The sequence below is a fragment of the Dreissena polymorpha genome, chromosome 16, assembly GCF_020536995.1.
Source record: "Dreissena polymorpha isolate Duluth1 chromosome 16, UMN_Dpol_1.0, whole genome shotgun sequence".
NCBI lineage: Eukaryota > Metazoa > Mollusca > Bivalvia > Myida > Dreissenidae > Dreissena > Dreissena polymorpha.
This window is the reverse complement of record NC_068370.1, coordinates 48,917,438-48,945,054: the sequence shown is the minus strand read 5'-3', so window position 1 is coordinate 48,945,054 and position 27,617 is coordinate 48,917,438. Positions and strand designations below refer to the sequence as shown.

Sequence of the window (27,617 nt, the reverse complement as noted above, 5' to 3'; positions counted from 1 at the left end):
ATCAAACGTCTACAAATTACAGACGTCCAAGATATTAACAAAACATTCCAAAAGAGTGTTTAAAATGTATTGTCTCCGCCGTCTTTACACAGGCGTGCGTTACGTGAAAGACCAGGTGACCGGGCGGTGCATATCCGGCGCTCTAGTCAACTCCACGTTCGACGTCTCCGAGAAGCAGACGGTGGCGATCAATGGTACCAACGTGTACGCCATCCACATGAAGAACCCCATGGCCCTGTTCTATCTGAATTCCGACTACGCCTACACCGGGAAGGTACGCGTATACCGGTCTTCCGAACTCTATTGTAGGTCATCAGCATCGTCATCATTATAATCCCCATCACCGAGATCATCACCGACATTATAATTTCAGACAACACTGAAAAGAGCGCTTGCTATTGTTACCACATGTACATAAATTAGTTAAGAAACATGATTTTGCAAACATTTAATCTAACAAGTATTGCCAGGAGGCAATAAATATGTGATCAATAAGGGCACGTGGCGGCTTTTGCCTTAGAAAAAGGCCAATTGGCGCATCAGAACGGCGGCGTGGCGCAGCACCACGCTAAAGCGCCTTGGAAAACACTAATGGATATCTATCTTTTTGTCAGCGGACGGCACGTGGCCTAACTTGCAAGGTCTTTACGGCACTGCGACCTGACTACGATGCTGGTGATGGTAGCCGTCATTCCGCCATCTTTGAGTACTATTTCCTTGATGTAAGATCATTTTGTTTTTATTTTAATGTTGATATAGATAAGACAGTTTATTTTTGTCGGGGCTTAGTTAACATGCGCGTCAGCTTGGGTAACTCAATACACGGTAACCTATGGAGTCGAATATGGTACACCCTGATGCTGTGATGATGTCAACATTCTATGACGGCATGATATGAAAAAGGTGTCATGGCGTAAACAATAACTCATCGTGTCGACTAAAACTATGATGGCAAGTCATTTTCACAAGAGCATGACGCCAAACATTATGTTGATTTGTCGACTTAGATCATGTCGACCAAATATTTTTTCGGGTAAAGCCGAAAACATTTACGTTGAGACTTAAACTTAATGTCGTTATGACAAGTAAAACTTAGAGGGAAAAAACCTACAAAACTATGACGACATACCACGTTATTTCACAATAAGTCGATATAAACTAATCCGGCATGACCATATAATTAGGTTGAACCAGATACGCTTCCATAGGTAACCAGTACCGAAGAAACACAGTTAGCAACATAAGTATGAAATGTATAATAATTATGAAAAGTTTAATGTTCAAATGAAAAAAAACTTTTGTTCAAGTATAAATAAATGCCACTGCAATGAAATTTCGCCGGAGATCAACTTTGTTGAGAAATCTGGTTAATGACCCAATTGCGTTAAATATCCGCATTATTTTGAGGGGATCGAATACATTTGACATGTTTTACTTTTTTGCCGTCACACAGGATCAGTATTTCGAGGTCCCGGATGACGGAAGTACGTATCCGAAGGGTGTGCCCGTGTTTCTTGAAGTAACCGTCCAAGACGTGAGTACATCAGACTGGTATATGATGTTCCATCCCGTGTCAAATCTTTATAAGAAACTCTTAATGGCCTTGATTTTTAAATCGAAATGAGCCGTGCTCTGTGAAAACAGATTTTAATGCATATGCGTAAAGTGCCGTCGCCGATTAGCCTGTGCAGTCCGCACAGGCAAATTAGGGACGACACTTTCCGCTTTTATAATATTTGTCGTCTACAGAGAGTCTCTTCTTAGCAAAAATTCAGTTTTTGCGAAAAGTTTCGTCCCTCATTAACCTTTGCGGATTGCACAGGCTAATATGGGACGACACTTTATGCACATGCTTTTAACCCCCTTTTCAAAGAACACGGGTCAAATGTTTATATACCGGTTTGTACATCGTGCATGCATATTAGATTAACATTTATCAACATAATGTAGAAAATTATTTAAATAATATGAGGGCTTATTATTGAGTTTCCAATAAAATACAAACAAAAATGACCGATTAGTGACGAATAACTGATTCTAAAAGGTTCATTTTCTTTTTAGTAATAAAGCGATATATCAATCTTAGACATGTTTTTGTGTGTGGTTTTTCCTTTATGATGAGTGTGTTTCTGCAGCATGTTATGCACTTCATAGGAGAAAGTAGGAAGATGAAGTTTTGGGTGTTTTTAAACTTGTACTCGGATTAAATTGAAATTTCAACGCCGAAACTTTGTTTTCTACCAGTGTTTGCATTAAGGCGAGATGATGCATTTCTAAGCAGTAACTATAAATTATCTTTGTTGATTGCAAATTTTCGAAGACGACATCTTTTAATAGACATTGGATTTAGTTGAATATAACCTTAAGGAAAACTATGGACCAGTCCTTATAGGACCACATTTTGTAAAACCACTTTGTAGCTGTGCTATTGTTTGACATGTATTGCTTTTAAAGGAAAACGTTTTTTTCATGTCAAAACCTGTGTGTTTTCTGCATTTTTTTTAAAATGCGAAACCTTATTTGTAAGCTTAAGAATGTGTAAACCTGCCATTATCTTCTCACAATACATCCGAACGCATTTTAAGACTCGTATTACTAGTACATGAAGTACGACTCGTATTACTAGTACATGAAGTAGACTCGTATTACTAGCACATGAAGTACACTTCATTTCTGTCACTGTCTGCTATTAGTCCTGATATATTTTATTAGAAGTGTTATGACCTGCCGTTTGATGGCAATTGTTGGAAGGGGATATTGACACCAGGCGTACACTTCCTGATTTGAAGGAGAGGCAAGAAAATAGGCTTTGCGTTGGCTGTTAATTTTAGGACACTATTGAATTTAGTGGAATCTAACCTAGCTAAAAGTAATCTTCATATGCCGGCGTGAAATGCTCGCTTCTTGTTCTCATTAGCTCGCCATTCACGTGATGTACAACTTTCTGGACTTCGACGAGGGTCACCCTGACTACTCGCTCTTCGACGTTTCCTCTTGCTACTCCGAGACTGCCAAGTTGCAGTTCCAGATCCGGTTTCCGGGTAGGTCTTTTGCGGTTTACCCATTGATTGCATACGTTATAATGTTCTCCCCCCCCAAAAAAAACTTTTTAAATTAAATTTTCTGCACATTTGTTTCATAAACAACATATTTATCTAGCTAAATTTCAGTGCATTTTGAATACCACTAGATTTGACTAATTTTCCATTCGCCCCATAGGCAGTGTATTCACGCCGCGATTATATCAAAGGCTAAATACAAATTCAGGGCTTACATTGTAAAACCGGATGTTAAAGTATATAAAATATTTGTTTCATTATTATTAACAGGCGCCTACAAAACGGGCACTTCCGGTCAACTTTTGGCCGACGCAGGAAGTGCTATCCGCGCAGCCGCAAACGTCAATCCGATCCGGGTACAGGATATCCGCCTTGACTATGACAACTCGCAGGTGTTTGTCTCCGGAACAATTCTTGACAGATCTCCAGGACTGGGCAAGTCGGTTTACTAGTAGACAAGTGTCTTTCTATTTTACGCTATACTGGCATGGTAAATTTTAAAAAGTAATTTGCAATTTATCGTTGTTTAATGATCAATAAACAACACTTTTAAGTTTGGGAGGGCGTTTCACTTAAATGCGTAGATTTGCAAACATGTTTTACGTGCGCATACGATTTACGTATAAAATCATACAAATTGAATGATTACATTCATATTAGCATAAGCTGCATTAATTATTTGATTTTACAAAAGCTTCTAATTCTATTGTTTTGTTAACGCCCTTGTTGTTGCTGATGCGTATTTCATGTGAAAGTCTATATTTGAATTTTGTTTGTCTAGCCCAGTTCACCTTTCTGAGCGCCCAGGAGATCGAGAAAAACGACGACTTCACGTTCAGTAGTAACGCCGTCCATAACGTAACGGAGTGTGCGCAGAAGTGCGTGGGTTACTCGGATTTCGTCTGCCAGAGTTTCGATTTCTGCCCGCTCGATCCGGACAGCGTGTGCCGACTGAGCAAGGCCCATATCGGCGACGGAGGCGTTGTCGTTAAGGCCAGCGCATGCAATCATTTCTCACGTATGTATGATAATACAGGTCACATTATAATAATGAATTTAGCTATCCAATGCTAAACTCTCTAAGCAATCATCTAGATTAACTGGAAGGCATATTTTATTTTATTCTTTCCGGTGGTTTATACGGCAATATCAGTGAAATAAAACTTATATTTCACTGCTTTAAACAGTGAAAAATAACAGTGAAAATATTGATATTTTTCACTCTTTGATGTGAAATGACGTCATATTTTTGGACAAAATGACGTCATAAATCCAGCGAAATTGTCCACTTAATCGGTGAAAAAGCATAAAAAAAATGTGTTTGCTTCAATGGAATAACGATTTTAATTCACTCTTGATCATAAAAAATATATTTTATATGATCACTCGTGAAAGAAAATCGATATTGAATCGAATCCAACAAATATCCTCTATTTATTAAATTTTTTCCTCAACTATTGTTTTAGATATGAGACTACATGGGAAAACTTGCGCGAAGGCGGGTGGCACTCAACTAAAAATACTGAAAATACTTTAATACATGTCGAGTATTTTTTACATATAAAATGACCACCGCCCTCTTTTCTATTTTTTTAATTCATTAAGCAAAGAATGCTTTTGGTTGAGATATTGTATTAGTATGGGGGTCCCTGCAAAATGTTACAATTATGTTTGACTTAATTTTAAGTTTAACATAACGTATATCAGACTTGAAATGTGTATATTGTTGCCTTTATGAGTCGCCTTCCATAAACTATTACACATTTGTTTTCAAACGCAAAAATGTGTGTTATTATATTTCAATGAGCATTTGGTGAGTTCTTTTTGCGATAAGAGGAATTTAATTATTTTAGCAATAGCTGGGAAGAAGTTTCAATTTTATGATATTTTATTCGTTGCAAACACTGACGTCTCAAAAACTATTAAACGCGTCGAAACTCTGATCTTACTGTTGTATATTAAACGTTTACTAATAAATGAAAAGTTCACTTTAAATCTAAAAATACAAAACGCAATGAAAAACAAATCTTAAACAAAAAAATCTTACAGATAAATACTTTTCAATTGTAATTGAATCTCAAAACGCATGATTGTATGTGTTATTTTTGTATAATTACTTCTTCACCCAATTAAAAAAAGATGAACAAGGTAACAATCCAGACAAACAAAACAAACTTCTTCATAAAGAACGAAACGGAACGTTAAACTATATCTTCATACAGGGACCGTCGTGAACCCGGGGCAGAGTGAGCCTTCGCTGACCACGACGTTAGCGATGCTCCAGAATGCCGTCTACGGCGGTCAGATCACCGCTGACGTCAATATCGAGGGGCTCGACGACCCGGTGTGTATATGTCTCACAACGTTCATGTTTAGTTTATGCATTCTCCAATTTATTGTCTTTACGTGCACAAGCTGAAATAAACACGCATCAAAACCCTTAAAACAAAAACAAAATAAATTTAATCTTACCGATCAAAATACACAAACGCGCATATAAATATTTCAAACTATAACAATGCGGTTATAACTTATGTATAATGTTGTAACTTATCGTATGGTTCCATGTTCACACACGCGTGAGGCTTGCAGATCCGCGTAAGCCTCTCTGAGACGAGTCAGATAAATTCAAGTCAACAAATACATTAACATTATATTCCAATTACCTACCATGTTTTGTTTTTAAAAAAACCCACAACAACGCCACAACACACATCAGAAAAACAAAAACATTTTATTGTTAAAAGAACTACCATCTGAAACGCAATAAATTAAATGGAACTTACCTGGGGCAGTATTATATAAAATATTTGGGATATTTACCGGTTTCTTCACTCGAAGTGTCCTTGACAGTCCCATACAGAAGCAGCGAAACAAGACAAAAAGCGCCACATGGTCTGGATTTACATTTAATCAAAATACCAAATATAAAACAATGAAGTAGAAAAGAGCTTTTAATCAAATATATATTGTTTCATCAAAACAAAAACAAAAATGCCGCTGTAAACTGTTCTTGTGCTTGATGAATCGGAATATGACTCGGTAATGATTCTTAGTTTTATTATATTAACTATTCTTCTGAATGATAAACCAAAGTCGTTTGGCACACATTTGCCTACTGGCATAACGTATTTATATCTCAGACCTTTACTGCTCAAGTTCTACTAACCTATGTTGTTGCAGCAATTTAAGAGGAACCATGTTGATTGTCGTCAAGTTTCGTTTGTACCTTTAATGGTTGGTTTACTGATTTGATCAGAAATGACCGAAATTCAACTTGGATTAAAACAGCAAATTATTGGTAGGTACAATACATTGGATCGGTAGGGATAGTTGAAACCAACAACTTTTACGCCTTATAAATACGCAATTACATCAATTATCATGTTCGTAACGCATTATATACAGAATGTCGTCATGTATCATTTTGTTACGTTTTGAAGTAAACTGGCATTTTGTAAAGAACGCATAAAATCGCAGTCAAAAACTATTTTTAAAACGATAGAATTCGTAACGATACACTTTTATATTAATAAATTAATAACCACACATGGTTGTATTTTCAGATAACGTACACTGCCGTTGATATCCAAGTGACTTTCGGTAAGTGTTTGGCATATAGAACACGTGCTCTACGATTTTTACGATACATGTATATGTTGTTAACACAATACCAAAATACATCTTTAATGATCGGTTATTTTTTTTAACATTCTGACGACGCTGCATGTACTATGACGAAATTCATGAACAACTAATAGATGGACAATGTATGTGACACGCCCCATTAACAAGCTTCTTCAGATACCCACGCCACTTGTACCAATTCCATTAGATTCTGTAATTCTAATACTGAGCTGTAACGGAAGTTATTAGTAGCACGTATCCGACGTTAAGATACACATTACATGCGACACGTGCAACACACTCCTTTAGTTTAAGTTTCTCTCGAGGTCGATTCGCGACCTGCAAAATTGAAATTACGAACTTTATTTCGTTGATTTCCAAGTTAATAAACAGCCACAACAACAGTAGCAACAGCTGCAATAACAGTAACAATAAAAAAATAGAAAAACGGGACAAACTCGTCAGTCGGATCTCTGATATGTGTCTGGAAACACGCGACCGCGTTAAGTCTGAGGAAGTTAAGCCGTTTTATTGACGTTAGTCCTCTTTACGTTGGACACTAACAGTTCTGGATGCTTTCAATCAGGAATACTTGAATAGGAGAATAGCAATGACCCACGAACACTATGATTTTGAAGTCTTTTTATGGAATACGATTAGAGTAACATTAAATGTGGCATGTCGCCGTTGAGGTCGACAAGTGGCGATGTTCGTGACACAAGACACAACGCCCGCTATTGCAACTCAATACACAACAATGAAAAACGAAGCACGATATTTTAATATTTAATAATAGAACTGTATCGCTAGGTTAGTAAAAAAATGTGGCATCAAAATTGAGTGTCACTGTGGATGCCTGCTTATGGTCATGACGAGAATTTCCTATCAAAAGGGAGAAATCAGCTGCAAACAACGTTTATTTTGGAGAATAAATACGTAATAGCCATCGATGACCCCTTTGACATGCTAGTTGTGATACCTTTGTTAACAAATAAGAAATAATTAATGTATCATTTCTTATCAAAAACTTTCGGAAAAGCGCAATTAAAATATTTACTTCAAACAGCGACAGGAGACATTAACCGAATTATGTTCGTTAATCCTGCTACAACTTTTGCTATATGACAATGCTGGCATTCAAGGGATCGTGTTTCACTCTAGGCTATCTAACCCCTAAACCCCTTCCGACGCTGAGCGGACAGTTCTCGTACCACCTCGAGATCACCGTGCCGCAGTACCAGCAGGTCTTCAACTCGCACGTAAGTCACGTGCTTTATACTTGGGCCGTGCACTGTGAAATAGTTGTTTAATGCATGTGCGTTAAGTGTCGTACCAGATTAGCCAAGGCTTATAAGGGACGACACTTTCCGCTTTTATGATAATTTTCGTTTCAAGAAAGTATCTTCTTAGCAAAAATCAAGTATATGCGGAAAGTGTCGTCCCTGATAAGACTGTGCGAACTGCCTTAAACCCCATTTTCACAGAGCGAGGCTCATTTGTAGTCTATGCTTGACAAATTTCCCTTCCCAAAGTTAAATATGGTTATAAAATCTTTTGTTAATAGTTCTGGTCTCCTTAATTAATAAAAGGTATGTGTGTGTATTTAATTTATTACGATACACTTGATATTTTTTTATCAAATATGGTGAAGTAGGACGAATGACACTTTCAGGTTTGTGTGCAATTACATATGTGATCAAACACTCGGATAAATGATGTGCGTGGAACTTTATAAAACTTCTTTCTAAAATACGAAAAAGGATTTGAATCAGTGGTGAAGCATTCGACTTCAGATCAAGACGTCCCCGGTTCAAACCCGGATCCCTCCCTGTTTACTATTTTTTGATAGAACCACGTTGAAGTTACGTGTTCTCCCTCTTTATGTCATACTTAAAGTAAATGTTCATGACGAAGGCCATTATGGTATTTTTATTTTAAAAATGTTTTCATACGTATATTTAATCATAACTGATGATTCCATTAGGGCGCGGTAAAATAAGTAGCAGCAACTCTACATGTAAAATAATTACAAGTTTTCTGTGGTGCAGTTCAATTGTTATTAATTGTTATTAATGAAATGTACATTATGTACCTCTTAATGATTAAGGTACTGCAATGGAAAGCACACACATATTTTGAGTCAACTCACACTTCTGTTTACGACCCCGTTTTCAGAGGTGCGGGACCCATCGACGTGTCTTTGTCTTTGTCTTTCGTTCATTTCATCCGCACGCACTAGCTTAACTCATTTATGCCTATTGGACTCTCCCATCCTGCTAAATTGGATGAATTTATTTCCAAACTTAGGGATGTCAAGTATATTTATTTTTATATTTAGAATATTTCTAACAGAATTTCCTTTAAGCAAACAGCGCAGATCCTGATGAGACGCCGCATCATGTGGGGTCTCATCTCGGTCAATGCTGTTTGCGGAGGCTTTTTTTCTAGACGCTAGGCATAAATGGGTTACCTTACACACTTATAATTATGAACAAGCATGTGAACTTGCACAACTTCATATTTTGGTTCATATTTTACATTACTGGTGTTATGGTCATTTAATTTTTTTTTTATATCGTCGCAGGTAAAGAAGTGGTGAAACTGTTTTGGCATATTTATAACATGCACGTAAACGTGCACAACGGAGTACATTTGTATAACGGTCCTTTCTTTTCGACATTATTGGCATTTTTATTAAAACAGTAGATTGTGGGAGAATTCGAGTCCTACTGACGCATGTCTAGTTTCAATTTTATTATATAATATATGTTATTTGAATAGTTTTCATGTACTTTATGTTAAAGGTAATTTTAGTAAAAAAAACTAAAGAAAAAACGTTTTGCTTAAAACGGGACTGCACGATTTGTATATGTGTTAAATTGTAATATATTGATAAAAATATGTTACAATAACACGAAATAGGCAAGAAAAATTATACATTGAAGACGAATTTCATAAAATGCAGCGAAGACAAATAAGCGCCCCGTGCCGATTGTGACGAAGATATTTCGTAAATATTTTCCTACAATAACCGAAGCATTCGTCTTTTTATTAGGATCGGAGTAAGTGTTCGCGTGTCGTTTGAATAGATATCGTTGCAGGAAATTAAAATGATCCGCAAAACTAAATTTAGATTAACATCGTACATGCATGATATTCATGCTGGTGAATTCGACTGACCAGGCATTTTCGATTTCAGAATTAAATATCTGGCTTATTTCGCATTTTTCGACACATGTTCTTCTTAACTTTTATTTTAATCAATATTGAAATATATGTATAATAAATTTATTTACACATTTTATTTAAATTCATAAATATTTGACAAAATCGTGCAGTCCCACTTTACACAAACGGTTGTTTTGACAGTTTCATATCGTACACGCGTGTCACACTATCAATAGATAGCTACACTATAGCATGAATGAAACGAGTTTGCGAACATGTTCATATCTGGCGACAGATGACACACAATTTGATATAAAATATACATATTTATAGCTAACATTTCATGTTTCATCTGGGGATATAGCTCAGTGTAAGAGCATTCGACCGCAGATCGAGAGGTCCCCGGTCTGAACCCGGATGTCCCCTATTTTTACGTAAAAACTACGAGCCGCTAAAACCACAAACTCGGACATCATGTTCGAACCCGGATGTCCCATATGTTTTTACTTGTATTAATTTTATTTGTTCTTTGCAATGCGCGACCAATAATAAATAATGATTTTAACCATTTATGCCTAGCGTATAGAAAAAAGGCATTGGCAAACAGCGTAGACGCAGATGAGACGCCGCATAATGCGGCGTCTCATCAGGATCAGCGCTGTTTGCTTAAAGGAATTTCTGTAAGAAATATTATAAATATAGAAATAATATACTTGACATCCCTAATTTTGGAAATAAATTGATCCAATTTTGAAGGATGGGAGAGTCCACTAGGCATAAATGGGTTAATGCGTATGATGACCACTAATTAAAGTTACACGTTGGTTCAATCTCCGTCCGCGTGTTATGTGAGTTTGGTTGTTGGTCACATGGGAGGTTCCGTTTCCTTTTGACCGGGTACTACCGTCTCTTTACCGTTCCCGACAACACGATAACACATCGAAACTGCATTGATTTCAGTAAAAAATTAAATATCCGGAATGTGTAGCTATAAATGAGGTTATCGGTGGAAGTGCTGGATCACGCCTCTCGTCCTCATATATTTCAGACGCAGGCACGTCAATAACCTCATGACCCTCAAAACATTTACACTTAACCTATTTATGCCTAGATGAACTCTCCCATCCTTTTAAATTGGATCAATTTATTTCCAAAATTAGGGATGTCTAGTATATTTATTTCTATATTTAGAATATTTCTTACAAACATTATTTTAAGGAAACAGCGCAGACCCAGATGAGACGCCGCATCATGCGGCGTTTCATCTGAGTCTACGCTGTTTGCCAAGGCCTTTTTTCTAGACACTTTGCATAAATGGGTTGAATATGATGCCTGTTTTAGTCAGAAATAAAATTACATATCGAGTCAAGAGATGAAAAAATAATCAGAAAACAACATTTTTGTAGAATTAAAACGTATAAGCCATCAATAACCCCTTCGCCATATTGTGCTCGCTTCGGTTACTATGTTTTCAGATAAGAAACATTTTATCTAAATACAAATCTCCACAAAGGAATATAGCTCAGTGGTAGAACATTCGACTGAAGATCAAGAGGTCTCGGTTCGAACCCGGGTATCTCCTAATCATTCTGCACAATCTAAAGTTCCAAGCGAATGCTTTATAGGAAACTGATTTTTTTCGCAGTTTGTATGGATGGTCAGTTTTGTATATAAAGAACTTAAAAAATACTGCAAGTATCTCGTGAGACTCAGATTGTATTGAATCTTAATATTTTCAGATCTATTACGACTCGGACTTCCAGCTGGTGCGCTATGACCTTGTGAACACACAACCAAGTCCTCCTCTCTTCACCATCGACCCTATATCCACTATACATGATTATAGCTCAGGTACTTGGAGTTTACTACCCCATATCCGTCAATTTTCTCAGTGATATGAATTATGTACGTAATATTAGCAACCCACGTATTGTCACAAAGTATAACGCAAACAAACGAAACACTCAAATAATTGAATCGTTTCTCGTTTTTGACGCTTTCAATTTGTACCAACTTCTACTGATGATAATGTATTTTCAGTATGTGTCTACTTCATAAGTGTTACTTGGCTTCTTATGTTGTAGTGGTCTTTTTGCATTTGTGACAAAAAGGTGGATTATTGTAATTTCCACTATCTGTGAACAAGTCGCTTTATAAGTCAACATCCCACTCTGTATGATGTATCGACGCTAAAACATTTTTTACATTCAACATTGTCCAACCTTACAATGAAGAAAAAGTAAATGTAATGCTGCAAAATAGTTTCAGAAATATGAAAATTATATTTGTTAAAGATTATACGATAAGAAATACAATGGAAAATTAATAAGATGTTGTATAGTAAAAACTTTACATTTTAGAAGAATGATGTTCTAATATATGTCTGAAGGAACATTTGCGGTAATGGTTATTAAATAAAGCTCTGTGGTAACTTATTTTTGAAAATAAATGTATGGGCTAACGAATACATAAAATATACAGGTAAGCATCCACATCATTGGTTAAACTGGCAAATATAAATCATAGTAGGATCAAGCAGCATTACTACAAAGAACATGTCGGCTAATAAATAAGACGTTAAACGCAAAATTAGTGCTTCTTTTAATAATTGTATCCGACGAGTAGCGCCCATATGAAAAACTAGATATTCTGACGGGGCCGAACTAGCTTAACTGCGCCAGAAGGTATATACATATATAAAACAAAGTTTGATTTGTTTTTCTGACTCCTTCCCCGACCACAGGGTTGTCATATACACTGGACGTTGCTCAGGGCAACTGCACGATAGCGCCCATCGGAAACACGTCTTTTGACGTCGGCGTCACCGGAAACGCCGGCTATGTCGTCAAGATGAAAAGCCCCCTGGATCTGTTTTACCTCAATGGCTCTTACATATACGCCGGGCAGGTAGGCCAGCATTTGAGCGTTTAAATACTATTATTTAAGCAATTCCAGTTAGTTAACATTTTTAACAAAAACTATTTAAAACTAATTAAAACACAAATATTATTTTCGGATATTTTCCCCACGATTAAGCACTTTTACGAAAAGCATTTTTTCTTATAATACTTTAAGTTTTCAGTTTTCATCGATTTATTTACCCAAGTTATTTGCAACCGAGTACGAATTACACTACTAGCATTAAAATTTATATAATTTGATACACGGATGTCCTATCGATACCGGTAACTGTATTGTTACAAATTTGCACTTTGATATCTCAGCGTTTCGATGACATATGAGCTAGGGAGACAGGTGTTTCGCGCGACAGACCGTCTTCTCATTATGACCATTTGATGCAACTTGTAGCCTACAGTGGAACCTGTGGCAATGACCGTGACCTGTTACCCAGACATGTATTTGGTCCACGCGATGCAAACTTCTTAATGTCATAATGTGTGGCAAGTTGTTACATAATTGGCTTATAAATGGGAGAGATTCTTTTCAGACAAGCTGTATTATGGCCTTGACCTTAGAGGTACGGACATATAGTGACTGTTTATGGATTGTTTTTGCTAAAGACTGATAGTTTTCAATCTGGAAAAGTGTTCCCGGCTAACGCACGGACGGAAGAAAAAATGAATTGCACAAACAGTCCACTTTTTACTGGAATCAAAAAGGTACCATTTCACTGAAATGGAATCGTTCATGGTCGTGAAACCTTTCAATGCTTAAAAAAACTCAATTCCAGCAAACTATCCGGGGTATATTCTGCGATGTGTTTGAGACTGTCCGGACCGACTTCCGGTTTGGAAACAATCCCCTCAACCAACCAGCCGTGTTCCAGTTTTATTTTATGTCGGTAAGACCGGTTCCTCATATACCTGTTCAAATCTAGATATTCGATAAAAGATAATTATGTAATAGCCAACCATTAAATTATTCTTAAAATAATTGATATTAAGTCTAATTAATCAATAACATATTGTTCTCGGACATGTTTTACAAAAAACATACTTGGCTCACATGATCGTCATGTGACATGTGGAAGGCTAATATCGAGACCACTTAGACGTTGTCCTTGCTATGCCAGAGCTGTTTCAAAGCACACAATAAAGACTTCACCTTTTTTCTGCAATCTTAATGCCCCTGGTGTGTGTGAATGACCATGTATTCTTTGACGATTGTGATTAAGGGTGGGACTAGTAATTCCAGAGTTGTTGCCCCTTTTCTGTAACAAACAAGTTAATTAAGCTTTATTTGTCATCTCGGCTAAACGTTCACGGCATGTTGATCAGGTTAAGAATTAAAAACTGTCCAAAGGAACCCAGCACGAAACATCAAACATGGGTATCAACGTTTTTTTGCGATACAATTTTATTCAAAAATGTTATTTTTTGTTGATGGAGGGGGCGTACGCTTAAGATACTTCTTTTTGTGATGAATTCTGAACGAAAATTGCAAAGGTTTTGCAATTTCCTTTAATCTTGGACCTTTGGAATAATGGAATTTATCAGAAATACTTAGCTGAGCATAAGAATTCAAAACTTATTGTTTTGACTGTTATGCAAATATAAGAGTTATTGTCCGTTGTTTTCAAGAAAATTAATGCAAAACTATCGACATCTAGAATCATGAAGACTTAATTGTGTGTCTTATCTTGACTAAACTTGTGCAGTTTGGTTTTAGGAAAAGGTCCCTGTACAATGCAATTTATTTATTGTAACCACCTTTATTTAACCCTTTCTCACTCAGAGGCAAAGTGCAAATGGCTATATGCAAACAGCATAAAACCAGAACAGCCTGTGAGTAACTCACAGTCTGTTCAGGTTTTTTTATTTGATGCTCATCAGAAAATGAGGGTTGGAAATAGAGTCGTTAATTCTTGAATTTAGTAAGAAAGGTATTTAATTAAATATTCTTTTCTATGGGACTACAAATGCGTCAAAATACGTATCTACGTGGTAAAGGGCTAAACAGACGTAACTCTTGTCGATAATAAAATACCTGCATGATGAAGGATTTGTAGGCATTCAGCTGTCTTGGCTGGTACCTGTCATTACTTTTACCTAGGCGTGAACTTTTGTTTTAAATGTTGGTCGCGTCATGTTGTGTTTAACTTATTCTATAAAATGCACATGTGTCGATAATTTCCGAATGTCTAACTTTTGAAAGAATCCGCGCTTCTGTGTTTTCAGTCCGACTGGCACGAGCTCTCCGAGGACAGTGGGGCCCCCGTTCTGTCGCAGCCGATAGCACTCGTGATCAGCTCTTCAGTGGTAATTGGCAAAAACGGGTTCTACCCAAGATACGGACTCGATAATGTTTCAATCACCCTTGCCCTTGGATTTGTTATTACATCGAGCTAAAATGAAGGTTTTAACACAACAGCAAAGCTGTGTCTAGAAATATTGAATACCTAAATGTGTTTCCCAAACATCACGTAAAACTTGCTTCACTTACAATTATTTTAGTTAAAAGACATGAAAGCCTGTGGCTTTATAAGCCTTCGGGAACAGGTTTCAAGGGTAGTAGAATGTATTGATGTCTTTTTACTTGGAATGATATTGAAGCTTTCTCTGTCGTCGGTACTTCGGAAGAAACCGCGAACATATTGCGTAATCGTGTTCTTGATAACCGACTTAATAAAGCTATTCAATGTGTACAGCACAGCAATTGTATACGAGACATGTAGCATAAACATTTTTCCTACTTCAGGCATTTTAATGGTGATCTGATTGCTTATATGTATAACATTATGATAAAACATATCATTATATTGCATACATTAAAAATATTTCAAAGAAACTAAACTGTAAATGTATACATTTTAGGGTGGGTTCACATTGACTTACGATTTCTACGACTTCAGTGAACAGCATCCGGATCTGTCCAACTTCGACATTCGACCTTGCTACGCTGGGCAACAACTACGGCACTTCCTTATTAAATTTGCAGGTGATCATAACACGGGTTGATAATAACACGATTTGATAATAACACGGCTTAATAATAATATGGTTTGATAGTAACACGGTTTGATAATAACATAGTTTGATAATAACACTGTTTGATAATAACACGGTTTGATAATCACACGGTTTGATAATAACACGGTTTGATAATAACATGGTTTGATAGTAACACGGTTTGATAATAACATATTTTGATAGTAACACGGTTTGATAATCACACGGTTTGATAATAACACGGTTTGATAATAACACAGTTTGATAGTAACACGGTTTGATAATAACACGGTTTGATAATAACACGGTTTGATTAATAATACGGGTTGATAATAACACGGTTTGATATTAACACGGTTTGATAATAACACGGTTTGATAATAACATGGTTTCCCTCACTCACATACTGGTTTCCTATGTTCAATGTTCCTAATGTCCATATAAAACAACTTTCCACGTAATCTGCATGACAGTCACCATACTATAAATCGTAAAGGAAACGTCCCAGCGCTAGGTTTCGCACTGTTTCCGATGCCCTAGCTAGGGTTTGGCGTTACAGTCTTATCCCAGCGCTTGGTTTCGCACTGTTTCCGACGCCATAGCGAGGTTTGCCGTTACAGTCTTATCCCAGCGTTTGGTTTCGCACTGATTTTGCCAATGCCATAGTAATGGTTCATATTATGTCCGACCCCATATCTAGGTTTGGTATTTTGCTCATTCCCACAACAATGTTTCAATCATCATTCAGTGCAGCTGTTATTATGCATTCCTTCCAAATCGCCACCAAGGTTCACATAGCCAAGCATTTTAGTAAAACCAACGTGCATTCACTCGTATACACGAAATGGTAAGTTTTATAATGCATTTTGCCTGATAGCCATGAACTTGACATTACAAACATCTCATGCATGATGCACATGTTTAGGTAATTATCATCCCACTCTGGACACGAACCTCAAGAAGTTCACAAAGAATGTACAGCAGATGTTGTCGTTTTACACGACGGCGTCCTTCATACGTTTCCAAGACCCGACGATTACGTATTCGGACGACGGCTACGTCTATTACCTAGCAACGATGGTGGAACAAGCACCGTATTTATGTGAGTATTAGTTACTAACAAACATTTTGTTATTTTGTCTTCTTAAGTGTTCATGGCTCGCCTTTATTATAAATGTAATTAAAAAACCGCGGCGATAATGAGTGCATACTTTTGTAACTTTAACCTATTGCAAATATTACATCGTTAAACGTTAAATTCGTTTTAAAAGTTTTAAAAATAGGTTCATGATTTCAATTATTTGTTATACACTAATGGTAAAATACCGATACAAATAGACCAAACCGTAACTTTTACTTTCGAAACTAGTCATCGTCAGACGTTTAACCCATTTATGCCTAGTGGACTCTCCTATCCTTTTAAATTGGATTAATTTATTTCCAAAATGAGGGATGTTTAGTATATTTATTTCTATATTTAGAATATTTCTTACAGAAATTCCTTTTAGCAAAAAGCGCAGACCCAGATGAGACGCCGCATCGTGCGGCGCCTGATCTTTGTCTACGCTGTTTGCCAAGGCCTTTTTTCTAAATGCTAGGCATAAATGAGTTAATTGAAATACATGTTATGTAAAGTTTAACGACTTCTCGTTTAAAAAGTCAATTCAAGTGAGAACCCTTATCACGATTTCGGCAGCAAACGTAGCTTTCACTGTTACCAATTTTGGAAATGAAATAATACACTACCAATCTAGATCTTTTAAACATTCTACAAGTACGATTCCAGTGGACTTTACTAAGACCTCAAACAACGTGGCCGTCTACGACGCCGACAAGATCATCAGTGACGTCACGTCGCCGTTCACGTGCGCGGCGTTCTGTCGTAACGAGACGACGTTCTCGTGCGAGGGGTTTGACTACTGCCAGTCAGCCGGGAAGTGTCAGCTGAGTCAGAAACACGCCGCGCAGAGTGGCCAGGCCATTAGACCCAGCGATATATGTGATCACTATTCAAGTACGCATGCCAAAATTGTACTGATGATTATCAATTTTTTGGAGGTGTGCCGTTATGTTGAGGCCTGTGATGAGCTTTCATGACGTTGTTTATAGTTTATAAACATACACGACCCTTTCAAGGTGCCTTTTCACGTTTGGGTAAATTGACAAAATTGAAAAAAAGTTTTTTCAGATTCGCAAATTTTCGTTTCAGTTATGATATTTGTGAGGAAACAGTAATACTGAACATTTACCATGCTCTAAAATAGCCATTATGTGCATCTTTCGACGATTTAAAAACCCCGAAAATTATAAAGCGTTGCAACGCGAAACGAATTAATAATTTGAAGAGCTCTGTTGCTGTCGTTATATTTTGTGATCCTACGAGGATTGGTTATATCAAGTTTAAAATACAACTGTTATTGTATCCGAGTGGTCTTAGTAGGAGACTTTTTACACCAGGACTCCATGGGTCAGTGGTACGAGCCCTGCTGAGTGTTACCTTTTTTTCTTTTTAAATTTTATTCTTGATTTTTTTTACTGGAGCTTTGTATATCCAATGTTAACATTGATCAATATAAAGCATTTAATGACACACATCAAATCATGCCAATATCTGTGAAAAGGTCCCTTTTAGGCATTTTTTAGTTAACCTAGATTTTCTCGGGCTGTGATTAAAATTTGCGTTTTCAAACGAGTATTAATTTATTTTTGTTCGAGTATCCACTAGCCATATTTATTTATTGCGTAGATCTGTATGTCCTTAAAGCGGGTATATACGATTTTGTCAAATATTTATGAATTTATATAAACTGTGTAAAAAACTTATTATATATATATTTCAATATAAATTAAAATAAAAGTTAAGAAGAACATGTGTCGAAAAATGGGAAATAGGCCAGATATTTAATTCTGAAATTGAAAACGGCTGTACAGCCGAATTCGCCAGCATGTATACCATACATGTACGATGTGCATCTAAACTTAGTTTAACGGTTTATTTGAATTCCTGCAACGATATCTTATCATACGACACACGAACACTATCTCCGATCCTAATACAAAGACGAATGCTTCGTTTATTGTAGGAAAATATGTACGTCATTATCGGCTCGGGGCGCTAATTTGTCTTTGCTGCATTTAATGAAATTCGGCTTTAATGTATACTTTTTCTTGCCTATTTTGTGTTATTGTAACATATTTTATCAATATATTACAATTAAACACATATAAAAAATCGTATATACCCGCTTTAGTTGTATCTGGATTGGAGTAAGTTTTGGATGTTCAGTTCAACATCACAAGGTTGCAAACTTCGGTCAAAATATATCCGATGTTTAAATTGATTTACAAAGGGTTGAAATGACTGAATTAACGACTTGCACTAATATAAACCCGCATTATATGTTGTTTTTATTTTAAGTAAATTTAGTATTATTTAACTATAAGCCATTTTTGCCCAATGAAATGTCAATTGGTAAGTGGAACAAAATCATTGACTAACAAGGGGTAATAGCACCATTAGGCAAGGATGTTTTCATAAAACAAATTTAGTAAAATCTTTTTGCGTTGCAATTCGCTTGTAGAGACCGTGGATAACGTTGCCCCAGTGGAGCCTACAGTCGGTGAGGCGTTCATCATTCTAAAGGACGTCGTCTACGGCATTGGCCTCAACGTCACCGTACACGATGACGTCACGGGGCAGGTGAGACCATCGACGTCATGTGTTTTTATGACGTATATTAAACTTATTTGATTGAAATGGACGGCAATGAACTTGACTTTTATTACAAGAGTATGTGAAATTACGAGTTTAAAGTCTATTTCTATTTATTTTTTGTACATAATGATGCATGATTAAACGTGATATACGGGGTAAGATATTTAAGGGCTTTTAAAAAAATCGTTCACTGTTTGGCAAAATGACAATTTTCAAGACAAATTGTTCATTATATGCAAACTAGCGAAATAACAGGTCTAACTATGAAAAATGTTATAAAAGGTCTCTTCTGTCATTTAAATAATCATCAATCGAAATCGGCGAAACAATAAAGCGTTTGCAACGTTATTCGTCGACAATTTACAAAAAAAAGTAATTTCTATGTCCCCCATCACTATAGTGGGGGACATATTGTTTTTACCCTGTCTGTTGGTTGGTTGGTTGGTTTGTGTGTTTGTTTGTGCAAACTTTAACGTTTGCCATAACGTTTGCAATATTGAAGATAGCAACTTCATATTTGGCATGCATGTGTATCTCATTGAGCTGCACATTTTGAGTGGTGAAAGTTCCAGGTCATCCTTCAAGGTCAGAGGTCAAATATATGGGTCAAAATTGCTCATTTAATGTACACTTTTGCAATATTGAAGATAGCAACTTGATATTTGGCATGCATGTGTATCTCATGGAGTTGCACATTTTGAGTGGTGAAAGGTCAAGGTCAAGGTTATCCTTCAAGGTCAAAGGTCAAATATATGGGGATATAGTACTTCACAAACACATCGCTTTTATATTATATAGCGTTTAAAATAGACTGTTATTTAGGGAAACTTAAAAGCCTAAATGTTCCAGTTACGACGAGTAGCTTTTTTTAGCTCTACTGGCCGATGGCCTGAAGAGCTTATGTCATGGCGTGGTTTCCGTCGTCCGTCCGTCCGTGCGTGCGTGCGTTAGACTTTTTCTTGTTTACGCGATTAAGTCCACAGTTTTCATCCGATTCTTTTTAAATTTGTTCATTGTCTTCATATTAATGACGACTCAAGCCCTATTGAAAATGGGTTACATCAGAGTAAAAAGTTCAGAATTAACTCCCCTTGAATTTGAGAAAATTGTGAAATAAGGCTTGTTTACGCAATAAAGTCCACAGTTTTCATCCAATTATTTCCCAAATTGCACAGTGTCTTTATCTGAATGATGAGTCAAACCCTATTGAAAATGAGCAATATCGGAGTTATTAGTCCAGAATTATCTCCCATTGAATTTGAGAAAAAAAATGAAAATTCAGTTGTTTTTTTTATGTGATTAAGTCCATAATTTTCATCCAAATCTTGGCAAACTTGCACAGTGTCTTTGTATCAATGAGGACTCAAATCCTTTTTTAAAAAGTGCAGTATCGAAGCAATAAGTCCAGAATGACTTTCCCTTGGATATGAGAAAATTTTGAAATCCCGCTTGTTTACGCAATTAATTCCACAGTTTTCATCCAATTATTTCCAAATTTTCACAGTATCTTTATATCAATAAGGACTTGAACCCTATTGAATATGAGCAGTATCGGAAAAATAAGTACACAATAATCACCCCTTGAATTTGAGAAAATTCTCCTTGTTTGTGCGATTAAGTACACAGTTTCCATCTTATTATTTCCAAACTTGCACAGTGTTTATAGCAGTAGAACGATTCAGGACCTCATGGGCCTCTTGTTTTCTCTACCGATGGTCCATTGTTCGAATCCTGAATAATGCAGAGTGTTTATCAAAACTTTCTTTTTCATTATTTTATAATAAATTTCGACTATATTAAATATTCAAGTTTTGAAGGTAAAAAAGATTTTTTTAAGATTACAAAATTCTGTGAACAAGTCCTTTAAATATTCTGGTATTCCAAGCTATGTAAGCATTACTATTTTGAATTGAGATTATAAAATACAACAACATTAACCATCAGTGTGTACTGCATGGTGACTGCATTACATTTGATTTCACAAAGATTAAACTATTTTTGCTTTGTACAATTTACAGCATTGCATTTTAAACTTTCAGAACGTTGTGTACAAAGCGCTTCTATTTGACGAGGACATCTTGAGACCTGATAGCACTGCCACCACAAGTAAATATCGCGTTCCCCATCATAAACAACAACGATGAAAAACTAAAAATAACAACAACAACAATAAAACAACAGTCATTTTCATAAATAATCATGCCATATTCTTCATAATCGCCATAGTCATCAATTGTTTTCTTCTTTTCCATGGTCAGAATCTGCATCATGATAAGAAGCAAGCCCTTTGCGGCTATTTTAGCTAAACATAGTTGTCTTAGTTACAATTTATACGAGTATTGTATTCATGAGCTTTTTTGTTTGCTGATATCTTGAACTTTCTTACAGTAGCCGAGAGAACAACCATCAACAGTATGAACTATACCAACAATGTCCTATGATTCATAACAAATAACATGTAAAAGCAAAGGTCAACAATACAGTAAAATGCAATAATAACATCTTATTTCAGGTACAAATCTCGCGCACTTTATTCCCGCGCGCCACGGTGTCATAGTGACGTCACCAGACGCGCAACTAACGGGCGTTTCCGTGGACCAGTGCGCCGCCAGGTGTCTCTCCGAGGCGACGTTCGACTGCCAGTCGTTCGGATACTGCTTCGACACCGGACGCTGCTACCTGAGCACTCAGCGACCGGATCAGCGAATGAACGTGACGCAGACGCGCATGCCTTGCGATTTGTACTCTCGTAAGAACTCTAGCTGAGACGGACGTTTGAACATATTTTTTAATTGGAATATTTTGATAAACATAAATTTATATAATAACATTTTAAAGTATGTATTTAATATTTTCTGTAAACACGTCGCTGTAAAAAAAATCTTTCGATAAATAGTTTTTTTTATAGACCTTTGCTTTGATTTGATAATGTCCGCAATTTTAACTTCGGTGTCGATCAACTTTCAACTTTCACATATACTTAAGCTAGATAAGTTATAATGCCGCGATTTTAACTTGTTGTATATGGAGAACAAAATAATTGATTTTCAGCGTTCATTTGGGCCCCTTTCTTTGTAACTGTTTGTAACTCCTGTGAAGTTAACAATACTGCCAACAATCCTCGATACTGATTTGTCTGTGACCAAACGATATCGTCGGCTTCGATCATATTGTCATCAAAATTTGCCAGCGCTGATTTGTCAAATGTTTGTCACTTGACACTGACATTTATCCGCTGCTGATGTAGGTTTAAGCTCTACCTTGACCAACGGACACGCACGTGTATATCCCAATAATAACCGGTACAAAGTCTTACTTTTAAACGTCAGAGAATCTTTAAAACATATAAAAAACTCCTCGCATCGGGCCTGCCCTGTAGATTAACGGTTACCACTGACTGATGTTTTTTGTTGTATCTGGTTAATTATTTAATAAAAAAGATTTAACATTTATGCTCAATCAAATTTGTACATGTATAATTTGCAATCAAAAATGAAAAACAAAACAAATAACAAAAATTAACAAATAAAGACCATAAAAAATACGAAAAAATAATCACATGTTTTTTATGAGGACAGGAATTTGCTCAGAGCTTCGCTTGTTGAAATCCATTGTGTCGAATAAAGGTTCATTATTCTGTTTATTAATCTTATGATGTTTTTACATTCATAGGCTCCTACGTCGACAATTACGTCCCCTTCCCTGGACAAACGCTGCAGGCGCAAGGTGACGTCACCATCACGGACGTGCAATCGGTGAACTTCTGCGCAGAAAGATGCTCCAAGAGTACCATCGCCGATGGGGACGGGATCGCGTGCAAGTCTTTCGACTACTGCTATCAGGCAAACGTGTGCATTCTTAAAAGCAAGCATCTCCTGGACATGGCATCCTCGACCCTCAAATCGTCCGGTGGCTCGTGCTCACATTTTTCACGTACGTTCTATTAATTAAAACGATTAAACGGGTCTGTTAGCATTGACGATGTTATTTTTTGTTCGAAGCGACGCTTGTTTCACAAATTACAGAAGTCCGCATGGTAATGTTCTAAAACATTTAATCTACATGCATGTGTCATAAAAATCTGTTCTAAGGGGAAATACATTGTCTGAGTTTTTACAGAGAAATTAAACTCATGTGTATTATGAAGCAATTTAGACCTACCTCTTTGCCTGTTTAACGTTTTTTATTTCCAAATTCTACATGTCAGGTGTAGCTGCAACATTTAAAGATTTTTGGCTGAAGTGTTTACAGACCATGTAAAAGTTGATAACACAGACTGGCTTAAGATTCATCATGTTGAATCTTGTTGTTGTTTTTGTCGATTGTTGAAAGTTTTGAGCGTGTCCGTAAACTTGACTGTTCGTTTTGGGAAAATAATACGGTATGCAATTTTCCCATTATGATGTTTATAAGGGCATCGTATCGATGTTCACATTATGATGTTTATAAGGGCATCGTATCGATGCATAAAACGCTCATGGCCTGATTGCCATGACATATTTGTGTACTTTCTTTTATTAGAATTTGAAATTCATTTTCACAGTAGCCAATATAACAAATTCAATCAGTTTATATACATTACAGGTAAATACATCAGCGACTTTGACCAAACCACGGGCCGCGTGTTCACAACGTCCGTCGACCTACAGTTCAGCAACGTCTCAAAGGACGCATGCGCGAAACTCTGCATGGAGTACACAGCAGACGCTTGTCGGGCGTTCACGTACTGTATGAGTTCGTCCGTCTGTGTGATAACAGCGCTTGACCCGAAACTTTACCGGAACAATATCTCCGCGAACGCTTCCTGTGATGTATACACAAGTACGTCTATTTTTTACTGAGAATATGTTTGTTTCAGGGAAAAAAATCGCCTTTTTTACTAGCGTGATCAAGGACAATATTTTCACTCCACCAAGAGTAGATGAGAATTGTGGTGGTGATGATGATGATGATGATGATGATGATGATGATGATGATGATGATGATGATGACGATGATGATGATGATGGTGATTATGTTGGTGAATATGATGATACTTTTTATTAAATATTATCATTATTTTAGTATTATTTTATTATAACGATGACTGTGGCGATGATAATGATGATTAAAGTAAGGATAACACAGGTTATGTTGTCTAAGATATTGATATTGATGACGGTGAAATTGATGATTGCAGAATAACATGGAGTAAATGATGGCGATGATCATGATCATAACGTTTATAAAGATGATGATTATGATGATTATGATGATGATTGCTCTTCTGTCATTCGTAGGGAACTACTTTTCTTCGAACTCCGGTAACACCAGTCCCCAGTCGCAACAACAAGCCTCGACACGGATGTCAAGTGGATACAGTGGCGGTAAAAAATACCTTTTACCGTCAGCCAAGATAAAATAGTGCTTAATATTGTAAAGCTATGTATAAAAGGAATAGCTTATTTCAACTGTCCAGCAATATTTAGGAAAATGATAAACCTCATTCGTACACTTCAAAGTTTGGAATATAGCTAATAAGTTTTATTACCAGACTTGATTCTCGATTTCAAGCAGACCTTCAAAACATTGACAATTTCAACACGTCGGACATATCGCAATTTGTAGCATAAATGCGTCAGCATTTAACAGTAAATTGCTTTTGATACAAAAATCGTTACTGTTAAAAACATAAAACGTATCACGTGTTTGACGTTTTATTTCCTAAATGAATAAATTATATAGATAAATAAAAAAAAATGTAAAGTTTTGTTCTGTTAAGCGTGTGCATACATGTACCTATTGCACGTTTGGTTAGGTATTAAGAAAATAAATACGTTCACCGAAAACTTATTTCATAGATGTTTTTTTTTCAATCATGAAGAAACACAAGAATGCAACAACTATATACACAATTAAAATGTATCATAGATACTTTTTTATTCTTGTTTTATTGCATGTGTTAATTAGTGAAAGTTTTTTTCGTTTGAGTCACGACTAAAATTTTAACTTCACTCACTTTTGATAACAGATTAATAATCACAAGAAATAACTGGACGCAGAATGTTAGAAACTGTTGATGATTCAATCAGATTGGACTTCGAGCATCGCTTTAATCACAGGGAAAAATGCACTTTGAATAGTTGTAACTATTGAAGTAGCTTCATTAGAGTGTTTATCGAGCACTGATATGATCGCACGAAATTACTGTTCAATGAATAGTTAAAACCCTATGCGTCACAGTACATGAAATAACTTTACGCTGCATAGTAATAAGAATAGTGAATGTTTTGTAATTATCATATTGTGTAGCAAAAGTCGTAATTATCCAAGTTAATAAACTGGAAGCTAACTGTGTGTATCTACCTGTATTCCCCAGGTGCGATGGCGGGTCTCGCGTTCGCAATGCTGATCCCGGGCATGGTTATAGGTGCGGCCCTCCTCTACTTCCTGCGCACCAAGCGACTCGTGCGCGAAGAACAACTGCGCATGGGCTTCATCCCCAGATTCGGAACAGGCGGCCGACGACTAAACGAGAAGATGGACGGCGATATGGAGCCCATCGATGATCCCCATGACGCCCCGCCAGCACATGTACACGCGTACGATTCGCCGCAATGATATTACCTTTTGTGATTTACGTGTATGGTGGTTAATAGATAATTACGCTTGTTCACAAAACAAACTTTATGTTCAAGTTTATTTGGTTAAAGGTGATAAATGTTTCGGTTAATAACGCGATGGTTGTGATGGTGGATTTCGAAGAAAGACATCATTTTTACCGAAACTCTTTAATATTGATTTCGTTCGTTCTGTTAATGAAGAAATTTGTGTTTTGGTTAACAGCATTACAACATAAAAGTATAGATGCGTTCTTTTGTTAATGTTGCAGACAATATTTTATGCATTTAAATGGTCTTTCGGTCGTTGATATAATTTTTTTTTGAAACCCCAAACATGTCCGATAGCTGTGTTTAATTATAACTTATAAATAGTAAAGTGCCAGATCCGAAGATTCCGATGCAATAAACCGATACAAAAAGAAACATGTTACTCAATTGTGGATGAGCATGTGATCTGTGATCAAGTTGCATTTGTGATGCATTTGCTATATTAACTAATTGTATTATTACTTTGACATTATTTTTCTAATACAATTAATTGTCTAAATTGTATAATAATGTTTCAGATGCCATGTGCTATGCTTGCTTATTATGATGTGTGTTCGTTTAACTTGTATTAAAAATTTCAATACTTTCATGTGGTATTATTATTTGATATGTCAGAAATATTCACGTATACACGCACTCTTTTTGACTGTAATCGTTGATTGCAAAGTTAAGCTGTTAATGATAGGACACAGTAGAGGTACAATTAGGCTTCTGGCTCACGGACGTTTCCCGGTCGTTTCCCGTTCGTTTCCCTTTCGTTTCCTTTCCGTAAAGAAATATACTAAAGCAGTTTTCCTTTCATGTCAACATGAAGTAACCACAATTTTATAAATGTATGGTCTTTCTTTCACCATAAATATTAAACAAGTATTAAAACTTTCGAATAACACCTTAACCATGAAAATTTAATTTTCTTATTATCGTGACGGGGCGGCTGGAGGACTTTCGACCGTTTAGGCCTATGCAAAATATTCTCCTTTTATATGTCTAATTTCAAATCTTGGTAAACAGTGTCGTTTGGTTTGATCATTCCGAGTAAAAAAGCGTGGTGATCTTGAAAAGATATTATTTATTCCAGTTCCACAGAAAGGTTAAGCTTTCCCTTTGATATTCGCCTATTGACTTAAGACCTTGAAGAAACGTGTTTATGCCATCCCACCCTCCATTAGCTTCAACCCACGGAGTAACATTCTGTTTAAGCCATATCTCCGTGAACTCTGAAAACTCTGGGTCCTATTTGGATTTGGAAATCCACCACCACAAGATGAGCATCTAAATACATTTTTACAAGATTTAAAATTTGCACAAAAAACATTTAATATCATAAAATTCAAAAGTCATAAACCTGTTACAAACAGTTGTATGTATGATTATCGTATTATGACTTTAGTAGATTATAAAAGGGATTAAGGTTCATTTCCAAACCCAAACTGGGTTTGAAAATGACTATTACAAGTCTATAAGGCTTTTATTGTCAACCCATGAATTA

General features: G+C 36.3%; 1 protein-coding gene across 1 annotated transcript in view; it reads left to right on the top strand.

Moving 5' to 3' along the window:
- LOC127861612 (uncharacterized) overlaps positions 1-26,715 on the top strand; it is a 39,210-nt gene extending 12,495 nt beyond the window's left edge. The window contains exons 9-31 of the mRNA XM_052400262.1: positions 93-274; positions 615-722; positions 1,454-1,534; positions 2,918-3,041; positions 3,330-3,494; positions 3,841-4,077; positions 5,282-5,403; positions 6,626-6,662; positions 7,848-7,945; positions 11,594-11,705; positions 12,598-12,761; positions 13,546-13,656; positions 14,993-15,073; positions 15,629-15,752; positions 16,689-16,865; positions 17,550-17,777; positions 19,345-19,463; positions 21,518-21,584; positions 21,991-22,227; positions 23,151-23,411; positions 24,063-24,299; positions 24,758-24,844; positions 25,837-26,715. Coding sequence (XP_052256222.1) covers positions 93-274; positions 615-722; positions 1,454-1,534; positions 2,918-3,041; positions 3,330-3,494; positions 3,841-4,077; positions 5,282-5,403; positions 6,626-6,662; positions 7,848-7,945; positions 11,594-11,705; positions 12,598-12,761; positions 13,546-13,656; positions 14,993-15,073; positions 15,629-15,752; positions 16,689-16,865; positions 17,550-17,777; positions 19,345-19,463; positions 21,518-21,584; positions 21,991-22,227; positions 23,151-23,411; positions 24,063-24,299; positions 24,758-24,844; positions 25,837-26,078 — 3,401 coding nt within the window. The 3' untranslated portion in view covers positions 26,079-26,715. The remainder of the gene's footprint in view (positions 1-92; positions 275-614; positions 723-1,453; positions 1,535-2,917; positions 3,042-3,329; positions 3,495-3,840; positions 4,078-5,281; positions 5,404-6,625; positions 6,663-7,847; positions 7,946-11,593; positions 11,706-12,597; positions 12,762-13,545; positions 13,657-14,992; positions 15,074-15,628; positions 15,753-16,688; positions 16,866-17,549; positions 17,778-19,344; positions 19,464-21,517; positions 21,585-21,990; positions 22,228-23,150; positions 23,412-24,062; positions 24,300-24,757; positions 24,845-25,836) is intronic.
- The last annotated feature ends 902 nt before the right edge of the window (positions 26,716-27,617 follow it).